Consider the following 25485-nt stretch of genomic DNA (forward strand, 5'->3'; position numbering starts at 1 on the left):
AAAGGGGAAGGAGTCAGCCAATGCCATTTATTGGACCAAATATATCAAAAAGTACCTTTAGCATATACAAGTACACAATAAATTAAACAATGATTATTTCATTGTTGACTCATGCTTCTCAGTACTAAATTAAATATGCCTTCCATAAACACCTGAAGCATTTATTTAGTGGTGAATATTTATCCTCACAATACTGAGAAATGTTTCAATTAGAACCGTTATCTTCATCTACATAATTGCAAGTGTTAATTGCACCCTTGCTTTAAAGATTAGCAAATACATTTTTTAAAAAACCCAATCTTTTGTATTTCCTAGGTAAACAGCTGGAAAAGTGTATCATCTTTTTAAATAGTTCAACAATATAATTATTGGCTCAAGCTATGATTGATCAGGAGTGATACAGACATTTATTTTTAACAGAATAATTTATCCCTTATGACACATATTACCATATGTGAATGCTATTTGCAGTGTTTAATGAATTACTAGAGTACAGGAAGCAGACACATTTTGGCATTAAGTGGCAGCTGTTTTAACAGATAGCAGCGGCCGTATATCTTTAAGTTTTAAAACAGGATGGCAAAGAAATAGTATTATTACCTTGTGAAACTTCAACCACATTTTGTAGCACCTTCGTTTATAGTCCAGGTCACAATGAGACAGAATGCATGCACTTTGTAAAATCTTCCCAGCTGACTTCCATATATTTGTACATCAATCACAACAGAAACTATTCCAGCTCAGGGCAGGGTGAAATTCCCACTGGGATTACAATGCAGTTACAATATTACATAGCCATAAAGCAACCTATTTAACAGTGTCAAAATCCCTGCCAAAGGTACCAAGCAGCTTTCATTTCTCAAAGACCCATAGCCAGAGATCAAGCTGCACAAGTAGAACTAACTTTCCTTCCTTCCTTCCTTCCTTCCTTCCTTCCTTCCTTCCTTCCTTCCTTCCTTCCTTCCTTCCTTCCTTCCTTCCTTCCTCTTGAGCAATGTTTTAGAGACCACTACTGCCTGTGATAGTGGTAGAGAAACAGCAGCAACAGTAAATTACTCAAAACTCCATTTTCATCCACCACTTTTAAATAAAAGTGTATTTTTAAAAAAAATACACACCTTATTTAGCCATCTTGGTGCATGGGAATGGTTCTAGCATTCCTAGCTAAATCTATGATGAGCCATCAAAATAAGTTATAAAACACATGAGAATTGGCTGCTGCCATTTGAAACATTCACTATGTTCGCTGAAATGTTGCCTACTATTCATTGTTATGTACAGAATGTTCTACATGCCCCAAAGTAGTACTGCATTCCCTAGACAACAGTTCTCCATGCCAAACATCAAACTACTTGGGAGGCCTGTGGCAATTTCAAAGACAGCTGTCTCCCAAGTGATACCATTGTTCCAGTCATTTCTCAGCTTTGCCAAGAGTTCAATTTGCTTTGGTTATTGGAGTCTCTAAAATCCCATGATAAATACATCCAAAATCAATCTTAAAAATATGATCCATTTTCAACCATGCATTTTTCATTCTGTATCTGTTTTCTAGCTTAATAAACTATAAATAAATGTAGAATTTTTTAATGGGTAGAAAGATAAGGAGATGGTTGAAGTTATGTCAGGCGCGAACAACCAAACCCACATATGAGGACCCAGATTGTTGGGGGCAATTAGCTGACTTTGTAAAAATGCCGCTGGGGGGGAAGCCCTAATAAGCAGGCATATACATAGAATGAAGGCTATTGCTAAGCACATTTGATTAGTGCTTAGATTGTAAGCCGCCCTGAGTCTTCGGAGAAGGGCGGGATATAAATGGGATTAAATAAAATATGCAGAATTTGTGCTAACTACTTTATTATATTCTGTGTACGATACAGGAATCTCATGAATATGGCAGCCTACTTCAGGAACAATTAGATAAGATTTCAAAGAACTTAGGGAGGATTGGCCCTAGGCCTACCCCAGGGGTAGGCAACCTTGGCTCTTTTATGACTCGTGGACTTAAACTCCCAGAATTCCTGAGCCAGCCAGCTCAGGAATTCTGGGAGTTGAAGTCCACGAGTCATAAAAGAGCCAGGGTTGCTTACCCCTGGCCTAGCCCTTTTAAAGTTATGCAGTGACTCCAGGAAGCTCTGCACTTGATCCCTCCTCCCTGCAGTTGGGTGCTTCCTAACAAGTCATCCTATTACAATGTTGTTTCTCAAAGATGAATATGTTCTCTTAAGTCTAATGGAATCTGTTATGGATCCTGAACCTAAGGAACAACTATAACAATTGTGATGCAGCTTTGAAAAGTCAAATTCCCCTCTGACTTGCAACAATGGATAATTCATATATTATCTTTACGAACTCATGAGCTATCTTTTATAATAAAGAAATAAGGACTTTCAGTCTGTTACTAATGTCACAGAGAATATTGTTTTTATGGATTTGATATCTTCTATTGGGTATTTATTATTATAAATATGGGTATGGAGTATTTATTTTGATTAGGTTAAGTGATAACCACTAGTGAAAAGTCATTCAATCAACTTCATGGAAGGATGGGAATTTGAAATTGGATTTCCCAAATTCTGTTCCAATGCCATAATGAAAGTAAAGCAGCCATCTGGCAGAAACATATATTCTCTTTAAAAGGTATATCTGAATTATTTAAATAGTATCCTTAATGCCAACAATGAACTACCTGGTACCTCCAGATACTTTGATTAACAATTCCCTTATTAACCAGGCTATCTTTGGGGGTGGGAGCTGAAGTTAAAAATATACACTGGTTTCTTTATTATATTATAAGCAAACTTATTTCACATTTCATCTTCTCTACAAATGTTCCATTTTTAATTTTATATGCAGCTATATGTGTTCAGCTACATCTATATCACAAGCATACATATTTACAAGCCATTTATCTTTAATTAAATGAGAAACATAGGATTTCTTTTAAAAATGTATATAATAGGCAACATTCCATAACTAAGTCCAGGATAAATGTACCACAGTCCAATAAAATAATGAAACAAAATACTGAATTCAGATGCACTTCTACAAAAGCTTTCTCCATTTTCAAAAGGACAGAAAACCAACAGACCATCCTATTGGAAAAAAGAGGAGGAAACAGAGATGATTCACCCCTCAGCCTGAACTGCCCTGACTTCGTAAATTAAAGTAAATATACAGAGTTACTCAATCTCAATGTTCTTGAAGAAGAGTACACACCATAGTATAATTACTGTTATTTTTTTAAAGAAAAGGTTCATGAACATGTAAAATATAAGAATAAACAGAAATATTTATTTTCTCATCTTACTGAATGAGGTTTTGCAGGGGTGTTTAGTAAGATTTTGTTGTAATTCTTTGTACTTTACACCAACATTAATTAATCAGATTCGTTCCCATTCATACTACTACATTTTATGCAGCATATCATCCAATACAAAAGGATCCAAATTATGTAACTGAACTTATTTAACATTAAATGATTTAAAAAGGATTAAGAGCTAAGCTTAAAATGATTTCTAAAAACCCAGTAACTTATCTATCACTCTACTGGTTTGAAGTCAAGACTAAATACATTTCCTGAAAACAATGGAATACAATATTGCTTGCATATGTCTTTCAAATTTGTTAAGCAAAAAAGATGAGCTCCTTTTTTTATAAAAAAATGGAGATAATCTTTAAGAACAAACTTAACTCTTCTTCTGGTGTTGGCCCGAAGTATACAGTGCACATCTTTTCCCATGGCTGCCTTATTATTACAGCTTTTCCCAGTAAAAAAGAAGAGCATCAAAAAAGAGAATTCAATGCTGCAACTGAAGTCACCATCATTTCTTTCAGTAACATGTTATCCATAGTTTTCTAATCTTCTGTATTCTCCTTAAAGTTTCTCCTTAAAACTTTTATTGTTAATCGATATTTTTTCCATTAAAGTCTTATGTCATGAAAAATTACGTATCACCATGGCATACATTGTTGACGATAGCCGACAAACGTGTAAGATTTATCCTTTAGCTGTTCATCAAACACAATTGTGGAAATACGTAATTAAAATTGCATTGATATGGCTATATACCTAACACATTTATTCATATTCACTGGGGTGGCATCACTTACATTTATTTAGATCTCATCTTTCCATCCTAATATTTAATAATATTTTAAAATGTCAAAAGAATTAAAAATTTTCAAAAACAAAAGAAAAACATTAAAAAAACTAATATAAACTATCATAAAACAATTCAGAAAATTTGGCTGAAAAGACAGTGGAGTAAGTGGGGACAGACACAAAGTCTGGAATGTATTCCACTGAAAGGCATGTAGGAAAAAGCTCACTTCCTACATGTAAGAGAAATGGCTGTACAATCAGGATCATCTTCAAGAGAAATCTTCCCCTATGTAACTTATTACTTGAAAAGCCACCTCTCTGACAGCCAGCTCCTAATCATCAAGAGTTGAGCAAGTCATGACTCAGATGCACATATAAGTTCAAAATATCTGTTTTGAATTTCAAATGGATTATATCTGCCTCTCTAGAACAGAGGTCCCCAATCTTTTGGGCACCAGGGACCGGTTCCATGGAGAGAGGTTTTTCCACGGACCGGATGGGGCATGATTTTGTGTGCTGCCTGCATCCTGTGGATGGGGCTTTGCTTGTTTGTGCAGACTGGTTGCTGGCATGCCATGGACCGGTACTGGTCCACGCACCGGGGGTTGGGGACCCCTGCTCTAGAACACAGGATTTTCTTGTTTCAAGCTTAGAACAGCATTAGAATGCTTCTGGTGATGAACCCATTTTGAACCCGATACAGTCTGCTCAAACAAAAGAAGAACGTAGTTTGACATCAAAAATATTTTCTAGTAGTTTGTACACTATTATTTGACAGTATCAACCCTAACTTAGAACAGAGATCTACTATGAAAGTGTTCTTACAAAACAGATTTCGTAATAGCATTTAAGATGGTCATCTTTCCCATACGCTATTTTCACTAGTAGTGAAAGTCTATGTTTTATCTGTGAATAAATGTTTTCGGATTCAATTTCTAAAATGAATGAAGTCCTGGGAATGAGATTTACTGCACCTCATTACTGGTTCATGTAGGAGCTTGCCAATAAAAGTGCACAAAACATGGATTTTCAGGTAAAAAAATCATAGCCAGTAGTTTTGTCAGATGCTATGACTACCAGCCTAGAAACTTTTTCTAATCCTATTTTGGTAATATTTACCTACTTAAGTTTTTTGATTGATTCCTGATTATATGCCATCAAGTTGTTTTCAACTGGTATAATGAAATGATTATTCAGAGCTCAGTTTTAGATAGGATTTTGTGTTAAAAGCATACAGTAATATATTAAAGCTGATTACAAGGTGATTATATAAAGTTTACACATAGCAAAAAGGATGTAATTGCCGAATGAAATCTTGCTATTATTTATTTATTTATTTATTTATTTATTTATTTTATTTATTAAATTTGTATACTGCCCTTCTCCCGAAGGACTCAGGGCGGTGAACAGAGCAATACATATCAAAAACAAGATACAAAAATTAAAAATGATTAAACAAAATGCCCACGAATAAGTTAAAACACATTAAAAGTAGGTTAAAACACATTAATAAAACCCAACCCCATCCCATCAGGCCAGGCCAGCTTGTTCGAAAAGGTAGGTTTTGAGATCGCGCCGGAAGGAGCGGAGGTCAGGCGCCATCCGGAGCTCGACCGGAAGATGGTTCCATAAATCCGGCGCGCCCACAGAGAACGCCCTCCCCCTGGGGGCCACGAGTAGGCATTCTTTGACCGGTGGCACCCTGAGGAGGCCCTCTCTGTGGGAGCGTACTGGGCGGTGGGAAGTTGACGCCGGCCGCAGGTGCTCCCCAAGGTATTCCGGACCCATGCCATGTAGGGCTTTGTAGGTCATTACCAACACCTTGAATCTCACCCGGAAGACAACTGGAAGCCAATGCAGCTCACGGAGCAGAGGTGTAACATGGGAGTGTCGGGAAACTCCCAACACAACTCTCGCGGCTGCATTCTGTACCAGCTGGAGCCTCCGAGTGGTCTTCAAGGGTAGCCCCATGTAGAGAGCATTGCACTAGTCCAGACGAGAGGTCACGAGCGCGTGAGTGACCATACATAAGGCATCCCGGTCTAGATAGGGCCGCAACTGGCGCACCAGGCGAACCTGGGCGAAGGCCCCCCCCTAGTCACAGCTACTATATGGTCTTCTAGAGAAAGCTGTGAATCTAGGAGGACTCCCAAGTTGCGAGCCTGATCTACGGGGGGTAATAACCCACCCCCCATAAAGAGAGATGGGATATCCTGAATATCCCGAGATGCCGGTACGCATAGCCACTCGGTCTTGTCAGGGTTGAGTCGAAGCCTGTTCCTCCCCATCCAGACCCGAACCGCCTCCAGGCAGCGGGACATCACGTCGAGGGCATCACTGGAGTGGTTTGGGGTCGAAATGAAAAGCTGGGTATCATCAGCATATTGATGCTACCCAACTCCAAAAGCACGAATGATCTCACCCAGCGGTTTCATGTAGATGTTGAACAGGAGAGGCGAGAGGACCGACCCCTGAGGGACTCCACATGCGAGAGGCCTCGCGGTCGACCTCTGCCCCCCTGCCAACACTGACTGCGAACGTCCCAGGAGATAGGAGGAGAACCACTGAAGAACCGTGCCTCCCACTCCCAATCCCCTGAGACGCCGCAGCAAGTTACCATGGTCGATGGTATTATCTGTTGATTTGTAATGAATTTCATAAGGATGTCTTGTGTTCTACCTGAAAATAGTCCAAATACACAAGTTTCCAACTTATCCCCATTTACCACAAAATCCAAATAATTTTTTCAAGAAACTGAATAAAATCAATATATGTTAAATACCATGGTATTTGGTTCATAAAGTTGGCTGTTCCTGAAACCAGAGCTCAAAAGGAGACGAGTAGTCTCTTTGTACATTGACTTGTCCAAAGAATAGCTATCAAACTAGGCCCTTTTTATTCTAAAATCAGATTTTATTCTTCAGAATTATAATACAACTAGCTGCACTTTATTTATTGCAAATACTAAACAACATTCCTTGCAATGTATTCAATGGCAGACTGCAGTTATCTTTCAGCTTCAGGAACTCCCAACTTTTAATTAAGCAGCTAATTAATAGTAACTTTGAACATGCCCATAGCAATCCTGCTAAACCATCTTTATAGTAATGTCAAATTAATAATTCAGAAATAATTTTTTCTTGTGTATGTGGATTGTTTCAGAATGTGGTTCATAAATTGCTGTAACTAATTAATTATAGCTCAAAATCCCATTTTGAATCTGGCTTTGCAACCAGTTAATCTAAACAGAAACAATTATACCATGCATCTTTACATCTTTCAGCATTTCACATCCACACAAAGCCTGTGATTGAAACTCTCTAAATCCTCCATACCACTCTTAGTGGATGACAGTTTATGGGAAATATGGAGGAAAAAATAATTTCCTCTCCTGTCATATCAGCAAAAATATATCATTAGACTCTATCCACATTTTTTGTGGGTTTTGAAATAGATCATAGAAGTCAGGCACCTTCTTTAGAATTATATATCTAATGTTCTAAACACTTTAAAGCATGGGAGATATTTATATAAATGAGAGTTACTTACCTGGACCAAATTCCATCCTATTAAAGATTCAGCAATGATGGATGTTACAGTTGTACATACGCCACCAAAAACCATTAGATGTGTAGGTCCATATTTTATTGCATCATAGAAGGCTTTAAGACCCTTTGCATTGTCACACTAGGGAAAACAAACAAACAAACAAAATCATATATAATTTAATAATAAATGTGCACTTTGATATGTAAGGATTCCCTTAATACCATAACCAAGGGAAAGTAGTCAGCAAGCAGTGACTATTATAGTAGCTAGTTATTTTATTATACTAAATGGCAACTTCCTGCTCTTCTATGCCTTAATAAAAAAAATTCTTTACATCATATACAGCATAATATATAAAGAAAATGTCTATAAAAATCTGTGTTCTACTTTTAAATGTAATTTGCACTTTAGCTAAACTACTTATTATTGCTATTTCATAACAATATTCCTTACATTCCATTCCTGCAACAGATCTATTGTTGTATCACTGTTTAAATATTTATATAAGTATTTATATATTGTTCAACTTCTCATTTAACTCCACTCCCCCAAAATATTCAGTAAAGATAATAAAGCAGCAATAAAACACCTACATTAAAAGGAACAACACCGATCACAGCAACATCATGTACATAAGGGGAAAAAAATAAATCTTTCTGAAGACTAAGTTTAAGAAAAGGGAAAAGATCACGAAAGATCCTTTTCTAAAGCTTAGGGGTTATCAGTGTCCCATTTATTCAACAAGTTCACCTTTCACAGTGAAAGGACACATGACAGAAGTTTTTGAACTGGCAAAAAAAACTATGAAGGAGTAGACCGTCTCTCTAATTTAGCATGGCCCCAAACTTCATGCACACTAATATCTGAATTGGTCCAAGAAACCCAAAACACTCACACAGAGGTTCTGTTAACAAACTATGCTTAGAAGGAGCTGTAGTGAAAACCAACAATAGACACAATTCAAACCCAAATTCCTAGTCACTGCTTTACATCCAGATGTGGTGCTTCATCCCTGCAGCGCAAAGGGGCTTCTTTTGCAAGCCAAGCCAAGCAACTCAGCTAGTACTTTAGCAGAAAATATGAAAATAAGAAATAAGTTAAATAAATACATAATAAGAAAAGAAAGTATGTTCCTTATTTGAAGCTAACAATGGGAAGCTACCCATTGGTGGGAACTTCTGATTTGTCAGTCTCCCAGTTTTTAAAGGCCATTTGGGTTGTTTTTTTCTCCTCACAAAACGGGTTTGGAATATTGATTTTTCCACTCCACAGTTAACCAGCAGGAAGTGAAGGAGAAACTGACCAATTTAAGTAGATCCTTAGCAACCACAAAGTGGTAGGCATAGTTGCAACTGAAAAAGTTTAAGGGCTGGAACATTAGCTGTTGATCGCTGTGAGACCAGCTGAAACTGATTTTTCAGAAACATATTAGATATACTCTTCATAACTGGCTACCCCCAGTTTACCTTTCCCTTGTTAGCTGCTATTAACTTGCATTACCGACTATTTTAAAGTATCCCTATGTTAAAATGCCCATGTTTCCTGAAAATAATCTACTTAACTGTTCCTTGTAACAAATATTGGTTTTTAATGTTATATATACAATCTATATATATAATCTCAAATGTGCCTTTTCTACAATGGAATTTACAAATAATAGATTTTTCTACACAAACCTAAGGATTCCAAGGGCATTCATTGAAAACCATGAAAGAAAATGGTATTAGGTAAGGCAAATAAATTACCCTCTCCTCAGATCGACTTTTCCAGAGGAAATAAACTGTTAGCCATTAAATATTTATTCCCAAAAATGTTGATTATGGCACTAAGAGATGGAAGAAACACTAGAAAACAAAGTTGCTGGGAGATAATATGGGAGAAGATAGCAATGCAGTACATTAATGGTAATTTTATGACCCATGGACTTCATCTCCCATGGCTCAGCTTGGAAACCTCTCTGTTTCCCCTCAGCATGGCTGGCTCAAGAATTCTGGGAGCTGAAGTCCACAAGTCATAAAAGAGCCAAGGTTGCCTACACCTGGTCTAACTCAATGAGCCACTGTTTTTGTAAATGAACCCTCGTTATCTTACTATCTTTACTTCATCAATATGCATGTACAATCAAATTATGATGCTCAGTTCAATCAATAATTCTGCTGCAATGATCATATGATTATTGAAATTTGCCTAAGTCTACATACAGGGTTACATTTCTGCCCTTTGTAAATTTGCTTCTGCTAATTCTGGTATTGTAAGTAAATAGGATGCCTACTACAAGTGATGACTGTTTTCTGAAACAAATTCTAAAAAGAAAGTTATGCTTCAATTTAGCATTAGAAGTAGGATAGAAGGAAACACTGAAGAAAAAGCAATAGCACTTAGACTTATATACCTCTCCACAGTGCCTTATAGCACTTTCTGAGTAGTTTACAATGTCACCTTATTACCCCCAACAATGTGGGTCCTCATTTTACCAATCTTGGAAGGGGATGAAAGGTTGAGGCAACTTAAGTCGGTCAGGATCGAACTCCTAGCTCTGAGCAGAGTTAGCCTGCAACACTGCGTTTTAACCACCATGGTAGCTCTTTTGGAGCAAGAATCAGCCATCATCTGTTGAGCCATTATCATGTGCTTTTGTGTCAACTGGCAACCACTAGCAACCTTTAATTTATTCCATTCTGTACTTTTCTTTCTACCTTGCTCATAGGAAGTGTTGCGTCTAGATATGCAATGGGGGAAACTCCAATAGCTTGTGAGACCATGGGTTCCGCCCCAAGTTTTCCTTTGAGGACTGGCCATGGCCAGGGTTCTTTTGAGTCAGGGAGTGCTTGCTCCATAGTTGAATGAGCCTCTGTATTTCCAACTGATTTTTGTGGACATATTTCCAACAACAAATAGGCACAACATTTCCAAAAATTCGATCCAGTGAAATTAAAGGTCCTTTAGAGGTTTGAGTATCTAGCCATTCTTGCCTAGACATCATAATGCAATCCCACTAGTGACAGTTTCAGTAACATCAGTCCCTTCCTGTACCTCATTGTTCCTGATGAGGGGGACAGCTCCTGCAACTCTTCCTGCATGCCAACACACCTCCAGCAGATAACCTTACTTAATATTCCTGCCAGTCTTCTTGGACCACTTTCAAAGTAGTTGTTTTGGATTAAAAATGGACCCTACTTCCTTCTCCCAGGGAACTTACTGGGAATAAACCATCTAGACAGGACTATTAAGTGAATTACAGTCCAGATCCAAAATGGCTCAGATTCTTTTCATTCCACAAAACTTTCCAGGACTGTATGCTTTCATTACTGTTGTCCCCTTGAATATCCAAAAATTCAAGAAGGATTTTCTACTGCAGTCCTTGTTTCCTGGATTCAAGAGGATATAATAAATTGGAGCACACTTTTTCCTAAATTAAGAGAAAGCCTGGTGAGTTTTATCAAAAATTAATTCAGTCAGTTGCCATTCACAATTAACTGGGTGACATTAAAATGCTACTTTCTGATCACACCCTGGGCAAAAATAGGCTCTTTTAGCTAAAACCTAAGTCGACAACTACTATTTCTTCAGGAATCTGTTTCAGAGAATATCAGAACCGTCTCTTAGAATCTAATATTGCCACAGTTCCTGCCCAAAATGATTGAGGTAGATTAAAAGCATACAGTAAAACACATCAGAGACCATCCTGAAGATTGGTTTGTTTGCTTTTGTATTGCATTTTATCCCTATTCTGGAGTGAATATGAATGCCTTTGCCGATTGCTCATTAGCTGCTGGGATTATTTTTAGGGGACTTCCACCTGAAATCAGCAAAAGGCTTATCAGTGCAATCTTAGATTGGAGAAGATGACCTAGTAATTTTAGTGGATGCTCGCATTCAAATACAGGGCAAAATATTCATTTGTTAATAGACATTGATACAATCTATTGTACTTCGCAAATTTCTTCTTTGCTCAATGTTGTCACCTATGGAAATTCTATTTACATGAGGAGGGTTTGGAAAACTTCTGCTCCTTAGTGTCTTTCTGTGAAGATCTATTTACTACTGAACATGTCCTTAGTAGTTATATTCTTTTAAACTTCCTGGATGGGACCTCTTATACAAACAAGAATGCTACAATTCATTGCACTTGAGATAAAGTTTGGACTTGCCAGAAAAAAATCATTGCTGAGTATTTTGTTAGTCCCAACTATGAGAAGGAAAGAGAAGGTCAATCAGGTGGCCAACTGGAGGATCTTGCTTTTTGTAATGTGGGTCTCTTGAAAGGGGTCACCCTGATCAAAATTAAGATCTCTTCCTCCATCCCTCCAATTATCACAGGAGAGGTCAGCTGATAAGGAAGATCATTGGTGTTCTTGCTTAACCATTAGGACAATATGAATTAGATCATTCAGATTAATCAGTCAGACAAATAGAGGCTTTTATTTGGTCTAAAATATATTCCACATTACATACCGTGACAATCATATTAACAAGTTCAAAATACACACATTAGCAAGGAAAAATGTTGTGATGGAATGGGTTAAATTTAAATGTTTTAAATTTGGAGATAGACCACAAGCACTAAATTAATCTATATATGCATGTTATTGCATTTATGGAACCAGCTATATCACATTGAATATAGAAACTTAGAAGCAGAAATTATTTGAGATCAAATGGTGGGAGCATGCATTAATACAATATTGTGCAATAAATACAACAGGAAAATCTGACATTGGATTAAGAATGCAGAAGCATGTCTATTGCAGCAATGAATAGTTTATCTAAAGATATTACCTATGCAATGAATATTGTATTTTAAAGAAAAGGTTATTTAGCATTGACTTTTTGGATGGGTTAATACTTCCTCCTGGTATGCAATCTGGGGGTCTTCCTGGAGGTGCAGCCCCTGATTGATGAGGTGTCAGTTTTGCATAATTCCATCTAGTGTGCCACTTGTGCCCTTTCCTAGATCGGAGGTCCTTCAGTCAGTCACTCATGCCCTGGTCATGGCCTCAAAACTTGACTACTACAATTCAGTCTACATGGGGCTGCCTTTGAAGACCATCTGGAAACTTTGACTGATCTAGAATATATTGGCATGAGCAGTAATGGACTTGCCTCATTACACCCATGTAACACCTCTGCTTCACAAGCAACACCAGTTTCCAGTTCACTTCAAAGTATTATTTTAAGTGTTATTTATTGCCTATAGAATCTTAAATGACATAGTACCTTTGTTACTTGAAGGACCACACAACTCCCATATCTAACCAGTCAATTCAATTCTGTGAGATTAGCCGACTCTACATTCATCAATATCATTATTTAGGATCTCAGAAGCATGCCTGCTGTGTAGCACCACCTGCCTTCTACAATGATGTTTCCCCAGAGATCTGGATGACTCCCTTCTGCTATTGTTCAGAAGAGCCATCAAGGTCTTTGATAAGAGAAAATGAGACCCCCTCACTTCATCATACTGGCCATCTTTGATCTTTATCTTTTAAACTAATTTTATTGTAATTTCTTTGTTGTGAGACTTTCAGAGTCATTGAGTGTTTGGCAACATACAAGTTTAATAAATTTATTACTGTTATTGTTGTTCATCACACAGTCAGATAGATATTTAGACTGGATTTGGCATTTTTATTCACCTATTAATGTCAAGGTCCCAACTGACGAACTCAACCAAGCAAACACCTTCCAGATATTCCAATCACTTATGCAAAACTTTACTGAGTACATCATTTCGGCACATATGAAAGCAAAACCAGCTCTGGCAAACCCCAGCCCAAATCCCTATAATAACAGTAGAGTTCCCCCTGCCATCCATGCCCAATTAGGTGAAAATATACTGCTTTGAGAAAATGTCTCTGTGTCAGATCAGACACCTGGTGAATCATCCTTGATTCTCACAATCTGCATTCTTTATTTTGTAGCTGGCATTCCATTTCCCATCCTCCCCCCCAAGTTCATTTGCAAGCTAAGAAGCAATCATTGTTGCACCAGCAAAGCGAGCTTCAAGCTTGACAATTAAATCCTTCCCAATGACCTGGGATAGGCAGATATTGATATTTGATGGAGTTAAAGGTACTGGTGCAACATGTACACTGTTCCAACTAAAGCTGTCTTTTGTAATTGTCAGGTGGTGATTTTGTCAATGCTGATGGTGTTCAACCAATGCTCCAGTTGTTTTGTGATTGCACTCAAAGTGCCTATTACTATTGGTACTACTTTAGTTCTCTTTTGGCACAGTCGCTCTATTTCTATTTGCAGATCTTTTTATCTTGTATTCTTTATCAATCACTTAAGATCTAAGGGTAGCAACCCCACTTGCAAATATTCCCAACTACACTAATCTCAATAGAATTTGGAACACTGAAATAAAGAAACCTTTATGATTTTGCTTGGTCAAAAAGAAGATGGCAACAGGTTATCAGGATTTCTATGTTCCACATAAGATAAGATAATCTTGTCTTTTTTTTTTACTGTAGGTACAACGGCACACATCAAAAATGAAATTTAGTTGCCCGCTCTCAAAGTGAAAGACATACATGACACACACCTAAAACATATTATAAACAACATATGTATAGACCCACACCCCTACATATACAATATTAAACACTGTCCATCTTGAATATATAACGGAAGGAGGAAGCCTGAGAGTTCACAAAGTTAATGCTGTATGGAATGAAACTATGGTTGAATGTGGATGTTCTGCTATGGATACCACAAAGACTCCTCCCAGAAGGTAACAAAGAAAACAGGTTGTGAAGAGGATGAGTAGTGTCCCAGATAATCTTACGGATCCTGTTCAAGCAATGCTTCTGTGCTATGTCCTGGATGGGAGGGAGGGAACTGCCAATGATCTTTTCGGCCATCCTCACCACTCTCTGCATCGCCTTCCTGTCTGAAGCAGTGATGCTTCCAAACCAGACTGTGATGCTGTATGACGGGATGCTATCAATTGTCCCCCTGTAGAAAGTGGTCAGAACAGGGGAAGGAAGATGAGCTTTTCTCATGCGATGCAGAAAGTGCAGACGCTGCTGTGCCCGCTTCACCAGTTTCTCCACATCACGTTATAGTTATGGAACAGCACAGATAAAAGTAAAATCAAACTTAAAATATTTCTCTATATTTTTTCAATCTTATTGATGAAATATAGAAAACTGTTTCTAGATGTCTGGATTTCCCCATCAATAATTAACACTAATTATAATTATTAAAAATTAAAGATCCAAAGTAAAAATTAGAATTATGATGGGGAAAAACAAAGAAAGAATGGGGAATTATAAGTTCCATGGAAGAACAATATTTTCTAGATTGTGTCCAGAACAACAGATGTTGGTTCCATAACAATATGGATTTATTGCACATATGTAGCAGAGTGGACTTACTAAGAGAAACCAGGATTATGAAAAGAAGAAGCAAGATTTGAAGGTTTGCATACTGTATTTGGTGTAAACAGAGAACTTCCAAGAATGTATTTGTTCAGATGAGCATTTTCAAGGGAGTGAGAGACCCTGGGAGTTGAAGAGATGTAGAATCTGTTTTTCTATTTTTAAAAGATATAGATTCCTGCTGTCAATGGTGGTTGTTAGTTCTGAAAACTCCATTAGAAAATACTAGTATTGCATTACTGCTTGCTGAAAGAAACAAATGAAAAACACAGAATGGAATTAAAAACATAGAATGGAATTAAAAATAAATTCAGTAAATTAACTGAAAAATGATTTTGTGTAATTTCTCCTAACATTTTAAAATAATTGAAAACCATTCTCTTGACAACGTGACACTCACAGAAAGGTGTTAACAAGCTTAACATATTGATGCAGCTATTTAATTTAGATATTTACTTTAGTTTTTCTAATCTTCCCCCAACTCCCTTATTTTTCAGATTTTCCAAACAGACCTAAGAGGAGGGCATGAAGTTCACTGACTGCTTTTTTTTTATTGAAAAGTTTTATCATACATTTTATCTTTGACAATCCCCCCTACCCCTCCCCTATCCCTCCCTCCTTACCCCTCCCCCCCTCCCCACCCCCCCCCCGACTTCCCAGAGCTAAGTACAAGGTATAAAAAACAAAAAAGAATCATAAACAACCATATGCTAACAACCATAAACTCTAAAATCTATCACTCTCTAGCTCATATAGGATAACTACAAACACTATTAATATAAAATATATTTAAAAAAACAGAAAACAAAAAAAAAAGAAAAGAAGACTTATTCAAATGCTACATGAAACTTCTTAGTCCCATATTTGTTCTGGATATACTCAATCCATTCCTCTTAACAGTTTAATAGCCTCCTTAGACTTCACATCCTCTGGATTCAAAATCAAAGCCTTTTCTTTTTCCTTTATTTCATTCTCCAATTCTTTCCTCCTAGCTTCCACAGCACATCTATGTTTATTGTTCATATATATCAACACCCCTCTCATATAGGCCTTGCTAGCATCCCAAACCATGTCCATAGAGGTGCCCTTATTCATATTAATTTCAAAAAAATCCTTCCTTCTTAATCCTTGAAAAAAAGTCATTAGTCAACAAAATAAAATCGATCCTGGAAAAAGATTGATATCTGTCAGAAAAAAGAAGTATAATCCTTTTCATGCGAATGTCTTTCACACCAAATATCTCGCAGTTCCAAGTCATCCTTCATTTCAAAAAAGGATTTAGGCAGTCTAGCATGACTTGGGACGCGCTTAAAAGCTCCAGCCTTGTCCATCTGTACATCCAAAACACCATTCCAATCCCCCATAAAAATAAAAGATTTATAATCCAACTGGGTAAGCTTTGTATGAAATAAACTAAAAAAAGTCAGCTTGTTGTTGATTAGGAGCATATAATCCAACTAAAAGCGTCTTTTTACCTTCTAGCAGCAACTCTATCATAACGTATCTTCCATGCTTATCTGCTTCAATTAAGTCCGCTGTTAAAGCACTTTTAACATAAACAATCACTCCATTTTTCTTATTCATTGCAGAAGCAACAAATTGCGTGCCCAACCTTGGGTTCGATAAATACTTTTGGTCCACAACCCTAATATGCGTTTCTTGCAAACATATAACATCTATCTTGAATTGTTTTAAATATTGAAAAACTTTCTTCCTCTTCTGTGGTGAATTTAGTCCATTAACGTTCCAAGTTAAAAATTTAATTGCCATGCATATCATCCCAAAGCTCTTGGAGCACTGCTTTAATAGGACTATCTTTTTTAGGCCGTGCTCCTCCCACTGCTTGGCTGTAAGTACGTTTTGGAAATTCCATAGACTTCTGCTGATCTTGTTCTTTTTTTTTTTTTTTTTTTTTTTTTTGATCGTTTTAAAGCAGCACGCGTCACCCTCTGCTCTCTAGGATCATCCAAAGAAGTTGTAGCTTGGTCTCCTCCAGCACCATTCTCCTCTATCTGTCCATCTTCAGCCTCTTGATGTTCTCCTTCTCCAGATCCCTTTGCAGCTTCCAGAAGTGATAGTGGGGTTGCTTTTAAAACATTATTGTAAAAATCACGCGCCTGCATCACAGTGGCCAGACGGTACCTTTTACCTTCATGCATCACCATCAACCCAACTGGAATCTCCCATCTGAACCTTATATCTCGTTGCTTGAGCTCTTGCACTAAAAATGTAAAATCCTTCCTTCTCCTTAAAATCTTTGGAGGAATTTCTTTTAGAACCAAAACTTCTTGATCAGCAATCACAACTTTAGTATCATAGGCAGCTTGAATAACTTCATCTCTAATTTCCCTCTTTACAAAATAAACCACCACATCTCTAGGTAGCTTTCTCTGTCTAGCAATCCATGAATTCACACGAAACACTTTATCCATGCCTCCCTTTATTTCAGATGCTGGCTGAGTCAATACTACTTCCAGAGCCTCAGAAATCAGCTGCTTTAAGTCTTCCTTAATATTCTCTTTTAAACCTCTGATTCTAACAGCATACTGCATCTGGTAATATTGAGCAAGACTCAGTTCTCTGTCCATTTTGTCTCTTAAATCTTCATTCTCCAGTACTTTTGCTTCTAATATGGCATTCTTTTGAGTCAAATCTTCCACTTTTTCATCCAAATCTTCCACACATTCAGCCACTCTATACACTGAAGACAAAATGTCTACCTTCATCACTCTGAACTTCTCTTCCATCCTCTCTTCTATTCTCTCCTCCAATTTCTCCTCCATCTTTGCAATACTCTGGTTTCTCTTCAGATCGTATAAATCTTTCGCCTTTCACTGACTGCTTTTTGTCTGCAGTCTATAACTCACCACTTAAAGCTGATTATGAAAGCAATTGATATCTATGTTCAATAGTATGAATTAGTGGAAATAAGATTTTCATATTAGCACAATAAAATCATGGAAAATGCTGGTAAAAAGGGAGAAGATGTATACAATGAAATCAGTACGTGTTCTAACGGTTGTTTGATCTTGTAAACCTACTATATTCGTCTACACAAGGAAATGGGTACTCAGTTGCATTGTTCATATTCTCAGCTCTGGATAAGATCATCTTGTATATTAGCTTCCATTGCAATAAAAACACAGGACTTCTCTTTTCTGTCCCTCTATGGGACAGAACTTTATGTGTTATTGTATCAGCTTTAATAAACTCAAATAGGATTTTATATGTAAAAAAAAGCCAAGGACACTATCAGTTCACTAATGGGAGAAGATGGCAAAGAGATATTGGACATACTTAGGTCATTCTTTACATCTATCTTTACAGAAAAGAGAAAAAAAACAGTCCAATCTATCAAAAGCAGTACCATAAAAACAGATTAGGAATAGGAATTAGGAAGTTAAAAATAGGCAAAAAAAATAATAATAGTAAGACAACTCTTATCCACTCTACATAAGTAGAAATCACCAGGACTAGATGGATTACATTCCCAAGTTCTGAAGGAGCTGGCAGACTTGATCTCAGAATTTACTGAACCATATTTTTCAAAGATTCTTAAGAACTGGGGAACTACCATGGGACTGAAAAAGAGCTGGGGTGGTTCCCATCCTTAAAAAGGAAAAAAATGGTTCCAGGAAACTACAGACCAATCAGCCTGATATCAATACATGGAAAGTTCCTGGAAAAGTTAATCAAGCAATGGATCTGCAAACACCTAAAAAAAAGCAAACACATTATTAAAAGCAAAATCATGCCAGACAAACCTTATTGCATTCCTTGACAAAGTGACTAAATTAGTGACAAGCAAAATGCTGTGGATATAGCATACTTGCCTCTAGTAAGGCATTTGACAAAGTAGTCCACAACCTACTTCTTGGTAAGAAAAATGTAGGATAGACAGCATCACCATCAGATGGATTCATAACCGGTTGACCAATCATACTCAATGTGTAGCCCTCAGTGGAACTAAATCTACATGGAGGGAAGCATACAGTGAGGTACCCCAAGAGTCTATCTTTGGCCAGTACTCTTTAACATCTTCATAAACTATTTAGATTAGTGGATAGAAGGGGAACTCATCAAATTTGCAGAGGACACCAAGTTGGGGGAATAGCCAACACTTTAGAGGATAGGCTCAAGATCCAGAAGTATCTTGACAGGCTTGAACACTGGGCCCTATCCAACAAAATGCAATTCAGTGGTAAGAAAAGGAAGGTTTTACACTTAGGCAATAAAAACCAAATGCAGTGGTACCTGGCTCAACAGCAGTAACTGTGACTCTGATCTAGGAGTCCTAGTGGACAACTACTAAAATATGAGCCAGCCATGTGCTGCCAAAAAGACCAGTGTAATCCTAGGCTGCATCAAGGAATAGTATCAAAATCATGTGAAGTTCTAGTAACACTTTATATTGATTTGGTAAGACCCCACTGCATCCAATTCCAGTCATTATGATACAAAAAAGATGTTGAGACCCTAGAAAGAATGCCAGAGAAGAGCAACAAACATGATTAGGGGACTGGAGGCTAAAACATACAATGAACAGATGTGGGAGCTGGGTATGTCTAATGTAACAAAGAGAAAGACTAGGGGTGACATGATAGCAGTGTACCAATATTTAAAGAGCTATCACAAGAAGAGGGGGTCAACCTATTCTTCAAGGCATCTGAAGGCAGGACAAGAAACAATAGATGGAAATTAATCAAAGTGAGAACCAACCTAGAACTAAAGAGAAATTTCCTGTCCGTGAGAACAATAGGTCTGTGAAACGGCTTGCCTCCAGAAGTTGTGGGTGCTCCATCACTGGAGGTTTTTAAGAAGAGATTGGACAGTCATTTGTCCAGAATGCTGTAGGGTCTCTAACTCGAGCAGAAGATTGGATTAGAAGACCTCCAAGGCCCCTTCTGTTATTCTGTTATTCTGAAAATCTTAGAATGTAGTGATATAGATCATTATGTCTTTTCTACTTGCGTTTGGCAGGCTACTTCCATGTTAAAAGTCCCTGGAGATTGCAAAATTGGCCTTACAATACTTCCTTGTATATGATTTGAGAGTAACCACGTTTATCTAAGCTGTTAGAAATTTAAGAGAGCCCTAGTACAACTAACAATGCTCTCCACCATGCTATCCACCAGCACCCTGTGACAATCTTCATGCCAATTTTTTATCCTGGAACTAATGTGGGTCATAAGACCAAACAAGTATTAGTTCAAACAAAGATAAAGTAAAATAAATGAATATCCAGCAATATCCAAAGATCTGATATTCTGCATAACATAGATACATTTTATTACAAAAATTCATACAAACCCACTCCTTCCAGCTAATTCAATACATTTCTATAAATTAGCCCAAATTACTCTCATAATTTGATACTATATTATTGCTATGTAAATTTTTATTCAGAAGAAAATGAATTTTTAGAAAGATAGCATAGTTCTCGTTGCTCTTAAGAGTCAGTCTGTCTCTTAAGTACTGATTCTTAATGGTAGAAGTTTTCTGTCAGCCATGGAGGGACCTTTCCAAATATTGGTATTAGAGTGATATTGGCAATTACTGCTGTTGAGATCACAGCATAGGGATCAAATTAACTCTCAAAGCTGAAAGAAAGAGGAAATATATTTTGAGTCCTGCTGATGTCTGAGAGCTATGGAATCATTTTATACTTTGCCAGAATGACAGAGCTCTTAAATACCTACACACTACCACAGATATTTCAATTTCACCTGAATTGTGCTCTACAGAATCACCAAGTAATAGTTAAGCCAACAGTTATTCTTTGATGTTTTCTTAAAACGATGCACCTTCAGTTTTAAACAGGTGTTATTGATATGCAGAATATATTTATTTTCAAAAGCTAATAGAATTCAGAACTGTTTTTATTAAATGTGATTTTTAGGGAACATTAAACATTATATAGGGACGCGGTGGCTCAGTGGGTTAGGACGCTGAGCTTGTTGATCAGAAGGTCAGCAGTTTGGCAGGTCGAATCCCGAGTGCCGCGTAATAGAGTGAGCGCCTGTTACTCGTCCCAGCTTCTGCCAACCTAGCAGTTCGAAAGCACGTAAAAATGCAAGTAGAAAAATAGAGACCACTACGGTGGGAAGATAACAGCATTCCGTGCGCCTTTGGCGTGTAGTCATGCCGGCCATATGACCACGGAGACGTCCTCGGACAAGCGCTGGCTCTTCAGCTTTGAAACGGAGATGAGCACCGGCCCCTAGAGTCGGAAACGACTAGCACGCATGTGCGGGGGAACCTTTACCTTTTTACATGTTAACTTAATTGCATAAAGTACTTGCAACATCATTACATCAATCTGTCTCTGTCATTTTTTTTGCTTGGGTGCACGTTTGCTTTGTTTATATACTTTTACTACTCTAAGAGTTTCACCAATGAATTTATAGAACCATACACTAAATATTAAAAAAACATGAAAAATATTAGAGTTTACACAAGAGAGAGCTTTGGTTTAGCAGATGTTTCCAAGCCATTCTTAGTTATAGTGAACTGAACCATGGCTTACTCATCCTAATATTCAAGGGGCACATGTCACTAAATAGAACTAGATAAACAATATTTTCCCTAATGCAATCCCAATACGGTTAATTTGTGACCCCATATTCATTTATGTATTTATACCCCATATTATTTTTTTATAAATAACACAAGGCAACTAACATATCTAATGTTCCTTCCTATTTTCCCCACAGCAGGTTATGAGGTGAGAGAGAATGACTGGCCCAAAGTCAGTCAGCCAACTTCTATACCTAAGGCAGGATTAGAACTCACAGTCTTTCTACCTAGTGCCTTCATCACTAAACCAAACCTAAACAAACATGTCATTTCCATAAATATTATTAACCATAGGTTCATGTACTATGCAAACACAGCCAAAAAGAGCAAGAAAGAAAAGAAAAAAAAGAGAAAAGCTTAAAGATCTGTCCTAACAGAATTACAACTCTACAACACATTAAGAGCTCTGAAAAGAATTTTAGCTGTCATTCTACTGACAAGGTTGCCAGTTTCTTCCTGCGCTATTAAAAGCATGGCATGCAGAAATTAGAAAGGTGGAACTTTTCCCACTAATTATCTCCATGCTAAAAGGAGTTATTTCCATTTTGCTTATTTTCTGTGCTGGAAATTCTGACTGCTGTTACTGACTCCAAAGCAGAGCCTTTTTTAATTGTCATTTTTAAGATGCACTGCATGGATCGTATGAAGTGTGTCATTAGATGCTGCAACATAAATAGAAGACCTATCCAACTGGGATAGCTTACTGTACAAAATAAGAGTAGAAGAGAAATGACAATTGCTAGGAAAAAAGATCCTTTCAAATGTCATGCATTTGCCTCTTCGTAGCACATGTGTTTTGAGATACATTGCTCCTTGATACAAAAAATGTTATTGTGTGCAGAAAAATAACTGCTGAGCAAAAAGCATGTTGCAGTTCATTTTCTGCACGTAAATTATTTATTAAAATTCCATCAGAAAAATATGATTTTTCCTACTGCATTTATTTTCTACATGAAGTTCTGTTGTTTGTTTATATTTGTATAAGGGAGCAATCAGTCCCCCAACATGCATTATCAAATGATACAGACAAAATGCAGGTTCAATTCCTCTTTCTGAGATAAAAAGCAAATAAACAACGTCTCAGTGTTGAACATATTAATAGAATAATTACCATTTAATGATTTAGCTAATTAACTATTCAATATGCTGATTATTATTCAACTAATTAAAACAGACAACCAATTTAAGAGACTGAAAAAAACCAAACAATATCTGAAAATCAACCACAGAAATATTAACTGTTGACAAAATGAGATTAAGGTAGCGCTATCAAATATAGCTTACAAAAACTGAGGCAGCCATTGGATGGCAAAAAACAGATCTGGATTTTATAGTCCAGATCTGGTAGCTTAATCTAAGAAATACTTTGTTAAATACAAGTGGATACCCCCCAGGAAAAAAACAGAAAATCTGTCCATATTTTTAAAGAGATTCCAAGTTATAGTTTCCACCACTGTAAAAAAAATGCACGTATTTTTTACTTCAGTAAACAAAAGATCAGAGATCAAATCCATTCCCCAAGCTGGGGAGAGAATGGGTAAAACAAGATAACAGATGATTCTTAAGAGCAAACTTGTATGATCATAACTTGAAAGCTTAAAAAGAAGGCCAGGTGTAACTAAGATTTCAATTCTAGGACTGGGACGCCCTAAATTCAATGGGTTTTGGCCTTCATTTTACCCTTCAAGTAGGTCTAGTATGGTGTGCTAGACATAAAATAAATTTTCTCAAAGAGCCTCCATGTATGCTAGATTCTTGTTTTTAATATGTGAAGTTTGTCAGATCATCAGTTTTCTTCAGAATAAAAAAAGAAAAACATTAATTTATGAATGTTTCTGAAGCATGGTTAGGATATAAGAAAATGTTCTAAATATGAATGTTTGATCTGTTGATATATGCAATAGTTGTAAATGTATGCAAGAACATAAAATTGCAACTAGAAAAGAGATTTACTTTACAAACAAGTTTAATTTTGTTTCCTGAACAAAATGAATGTATTTAATCATTTTTAATCCAAATCTTGACTTTTGTGCTCTTTAAGACTTATACATTGTGAATAAAATGATATGCCGGAAGAGCATGATAAATGATGGATGCTGTTTCTTTAACAGGTTAATGGTTAAAAACACTACTCTTTATAAAAACTGAAAAGCATGAATGCATTTAAGGATGCTGAACTAATTCTGTGTAATTTGCAATACCTCCCCTTCATAAAACTATTGTCCAACCCATATATCAGCTTAACTGCTTCCACCAAGGTAATCAGCAATTCATGAAACCTTATGTCTTTTAATAAGTCATTAAGAACAGATGCTACCAGGTTTTCTTCTGATTTTTTGCTATCATATGGCTTTCCTCATACAATTCAATGCATTTTGGGGTTAATTCCAATTCTTAACTTAGGGTTAATTTACTCTTTAGCTGAAGGATATATATTATTGTATATATCGTAGAACTTACAATGGCATGTAATATGGATGAAGTTAAGATGTTTGTAAATGTTCCAGGTTTTACTATCTTTGAATGATTAGTGAATATAATATGAACTTGGGCTGGGGAAACTTCATTTCAATCATGAAATTTCATCACAAGGCATTGAGTCAGACACTTTTTTTATTAAGGAGTTGAGGTGGCATATCAAGTGACAGGCAATAATGTAAACAAAACAAGCAAGGAGATACATATCAAGGACCCCAAACCAACTAGGTCTCACTATTGCATGAACTACAGGCACGCAGCTGCATTCCATATTCTATTGCTTACTGCAGGATCTATAGCCGCAACTGGTAAAACAAAACAAAACATCCTAAATGCAAATGCTTCAATCTAAAAACCCAAAATACCCTCTGGCAAGGGTGCAGGAACAAGGGAAGGATACACAGCAACTGAAATGTTATTTGCAAATGAGGGTGACACGTGAGGTTTATTGTTCATACCTGATGCCTATCTCTTCTTGGCCTACTGAGTCTGTGCCTGTCTTTATCCTGTGGACACACATCAAAACGTTGTGGAGGAGGGGAGGGGAATGGGCTGAATGTTTTTAAGCAAATGGAGCAGGAAGGTGATTTTTAGAAGGCGTGTTGAATTTGATGTTGATGTCGCTGGTCCCAGTGCCATCAAGATATTTCTTTTAGATGACAGGGAATCTAGGGAATCAGCGAGTAACATGGATATCAGTGTGATTTACAAGCTGTATTTTGTTTTCTTTCTTCCCACCTCCCCTTGTGTAAAAGCCCTGCAGAATACACACTTCCCCTAGCCTAGTCAGTCTAAATATGCAATAACGGTTACGTTTAAATCACATGAATTCAGACTGAATTGGGTAGTTTGAATCTATATTCAGGGGGTTTGATTATTTTGTCAAAAATGACACAAGGAGCTTTGCATCATCATGTTGTAAGCAACCTCTACTGCAGTGGTGGTGAACCTATGGCACGTGCCAGAGGCAGCACGTAGAACCCTGTGGGCACGCGTGCTGTTGCCCTGCCTCCCCCTGCGGCCCCCTCCTCACCGAAGGACAGTCACCCCAGGTGCGGCCTGCACGGAGCAGCATAGCCAAGGACATGGCAGCCGGACAGCAGGTACAAGATTCTGCTCTCGCATCCCGTTATGCGATGATGCTGCAGGGCGTGGGCGGAAGGCGTGACCACCATGGTACTACAGGGCTGCCTGGGCAATCTGCTGCAGTGGGCCATGGAGGCAGTAGGTGGCCCTGTGGGCAGGCAGGGCAGGGGCAGCGGGGGTGGGTGAGGGGAGGGGCAGTTTTTGGGCACTCAGTATCTAACAGGTTCATCATCACTGCTCTGCTGCTTTTGTACATGACTGCAATGTTATTACACATATACAAAGGAGGTGGACCCTGCATCACAC

At 37.4% G+C, this 25485-nt stretch overlaps 1 protein-coding gene across 1 annotated transcript in view; it reads right to left on the reverse strand.

The window, feature by feature from the left end:
* GABBR2 (gamma-aminobutyric acid type B receptor subunit 2) overlaps window positions 1-25485 on the reverse strand; it is a gene marked incomplete at its 5' end in the record, with an annotated part of 408227 nt that overhangs the window by 358974 nt on the left and 23768 nt on the right. The window contains one exon of the mRNA XM_083360642.1: window positions 7655-7792. Within this exon, the coding sequence (XP_083216768.1) occupies window positions 7655-7792 (138 nt within the window). The remainder of the gene's footprint in view (window positions 1-7654; window positions 7793-25485) is intronic.

Source organism: Vipera ursinii (genome assembly GCF_947247035.1).
Source record: "Vipera ursinii genome assembly, chromosome: 3".
Taxonomy (NCBI): Eukaryota; Metazoa; Chordata; class Lepidosauria; order Squamata; family Viperidae; genus Vipera; species Vipera ursinii.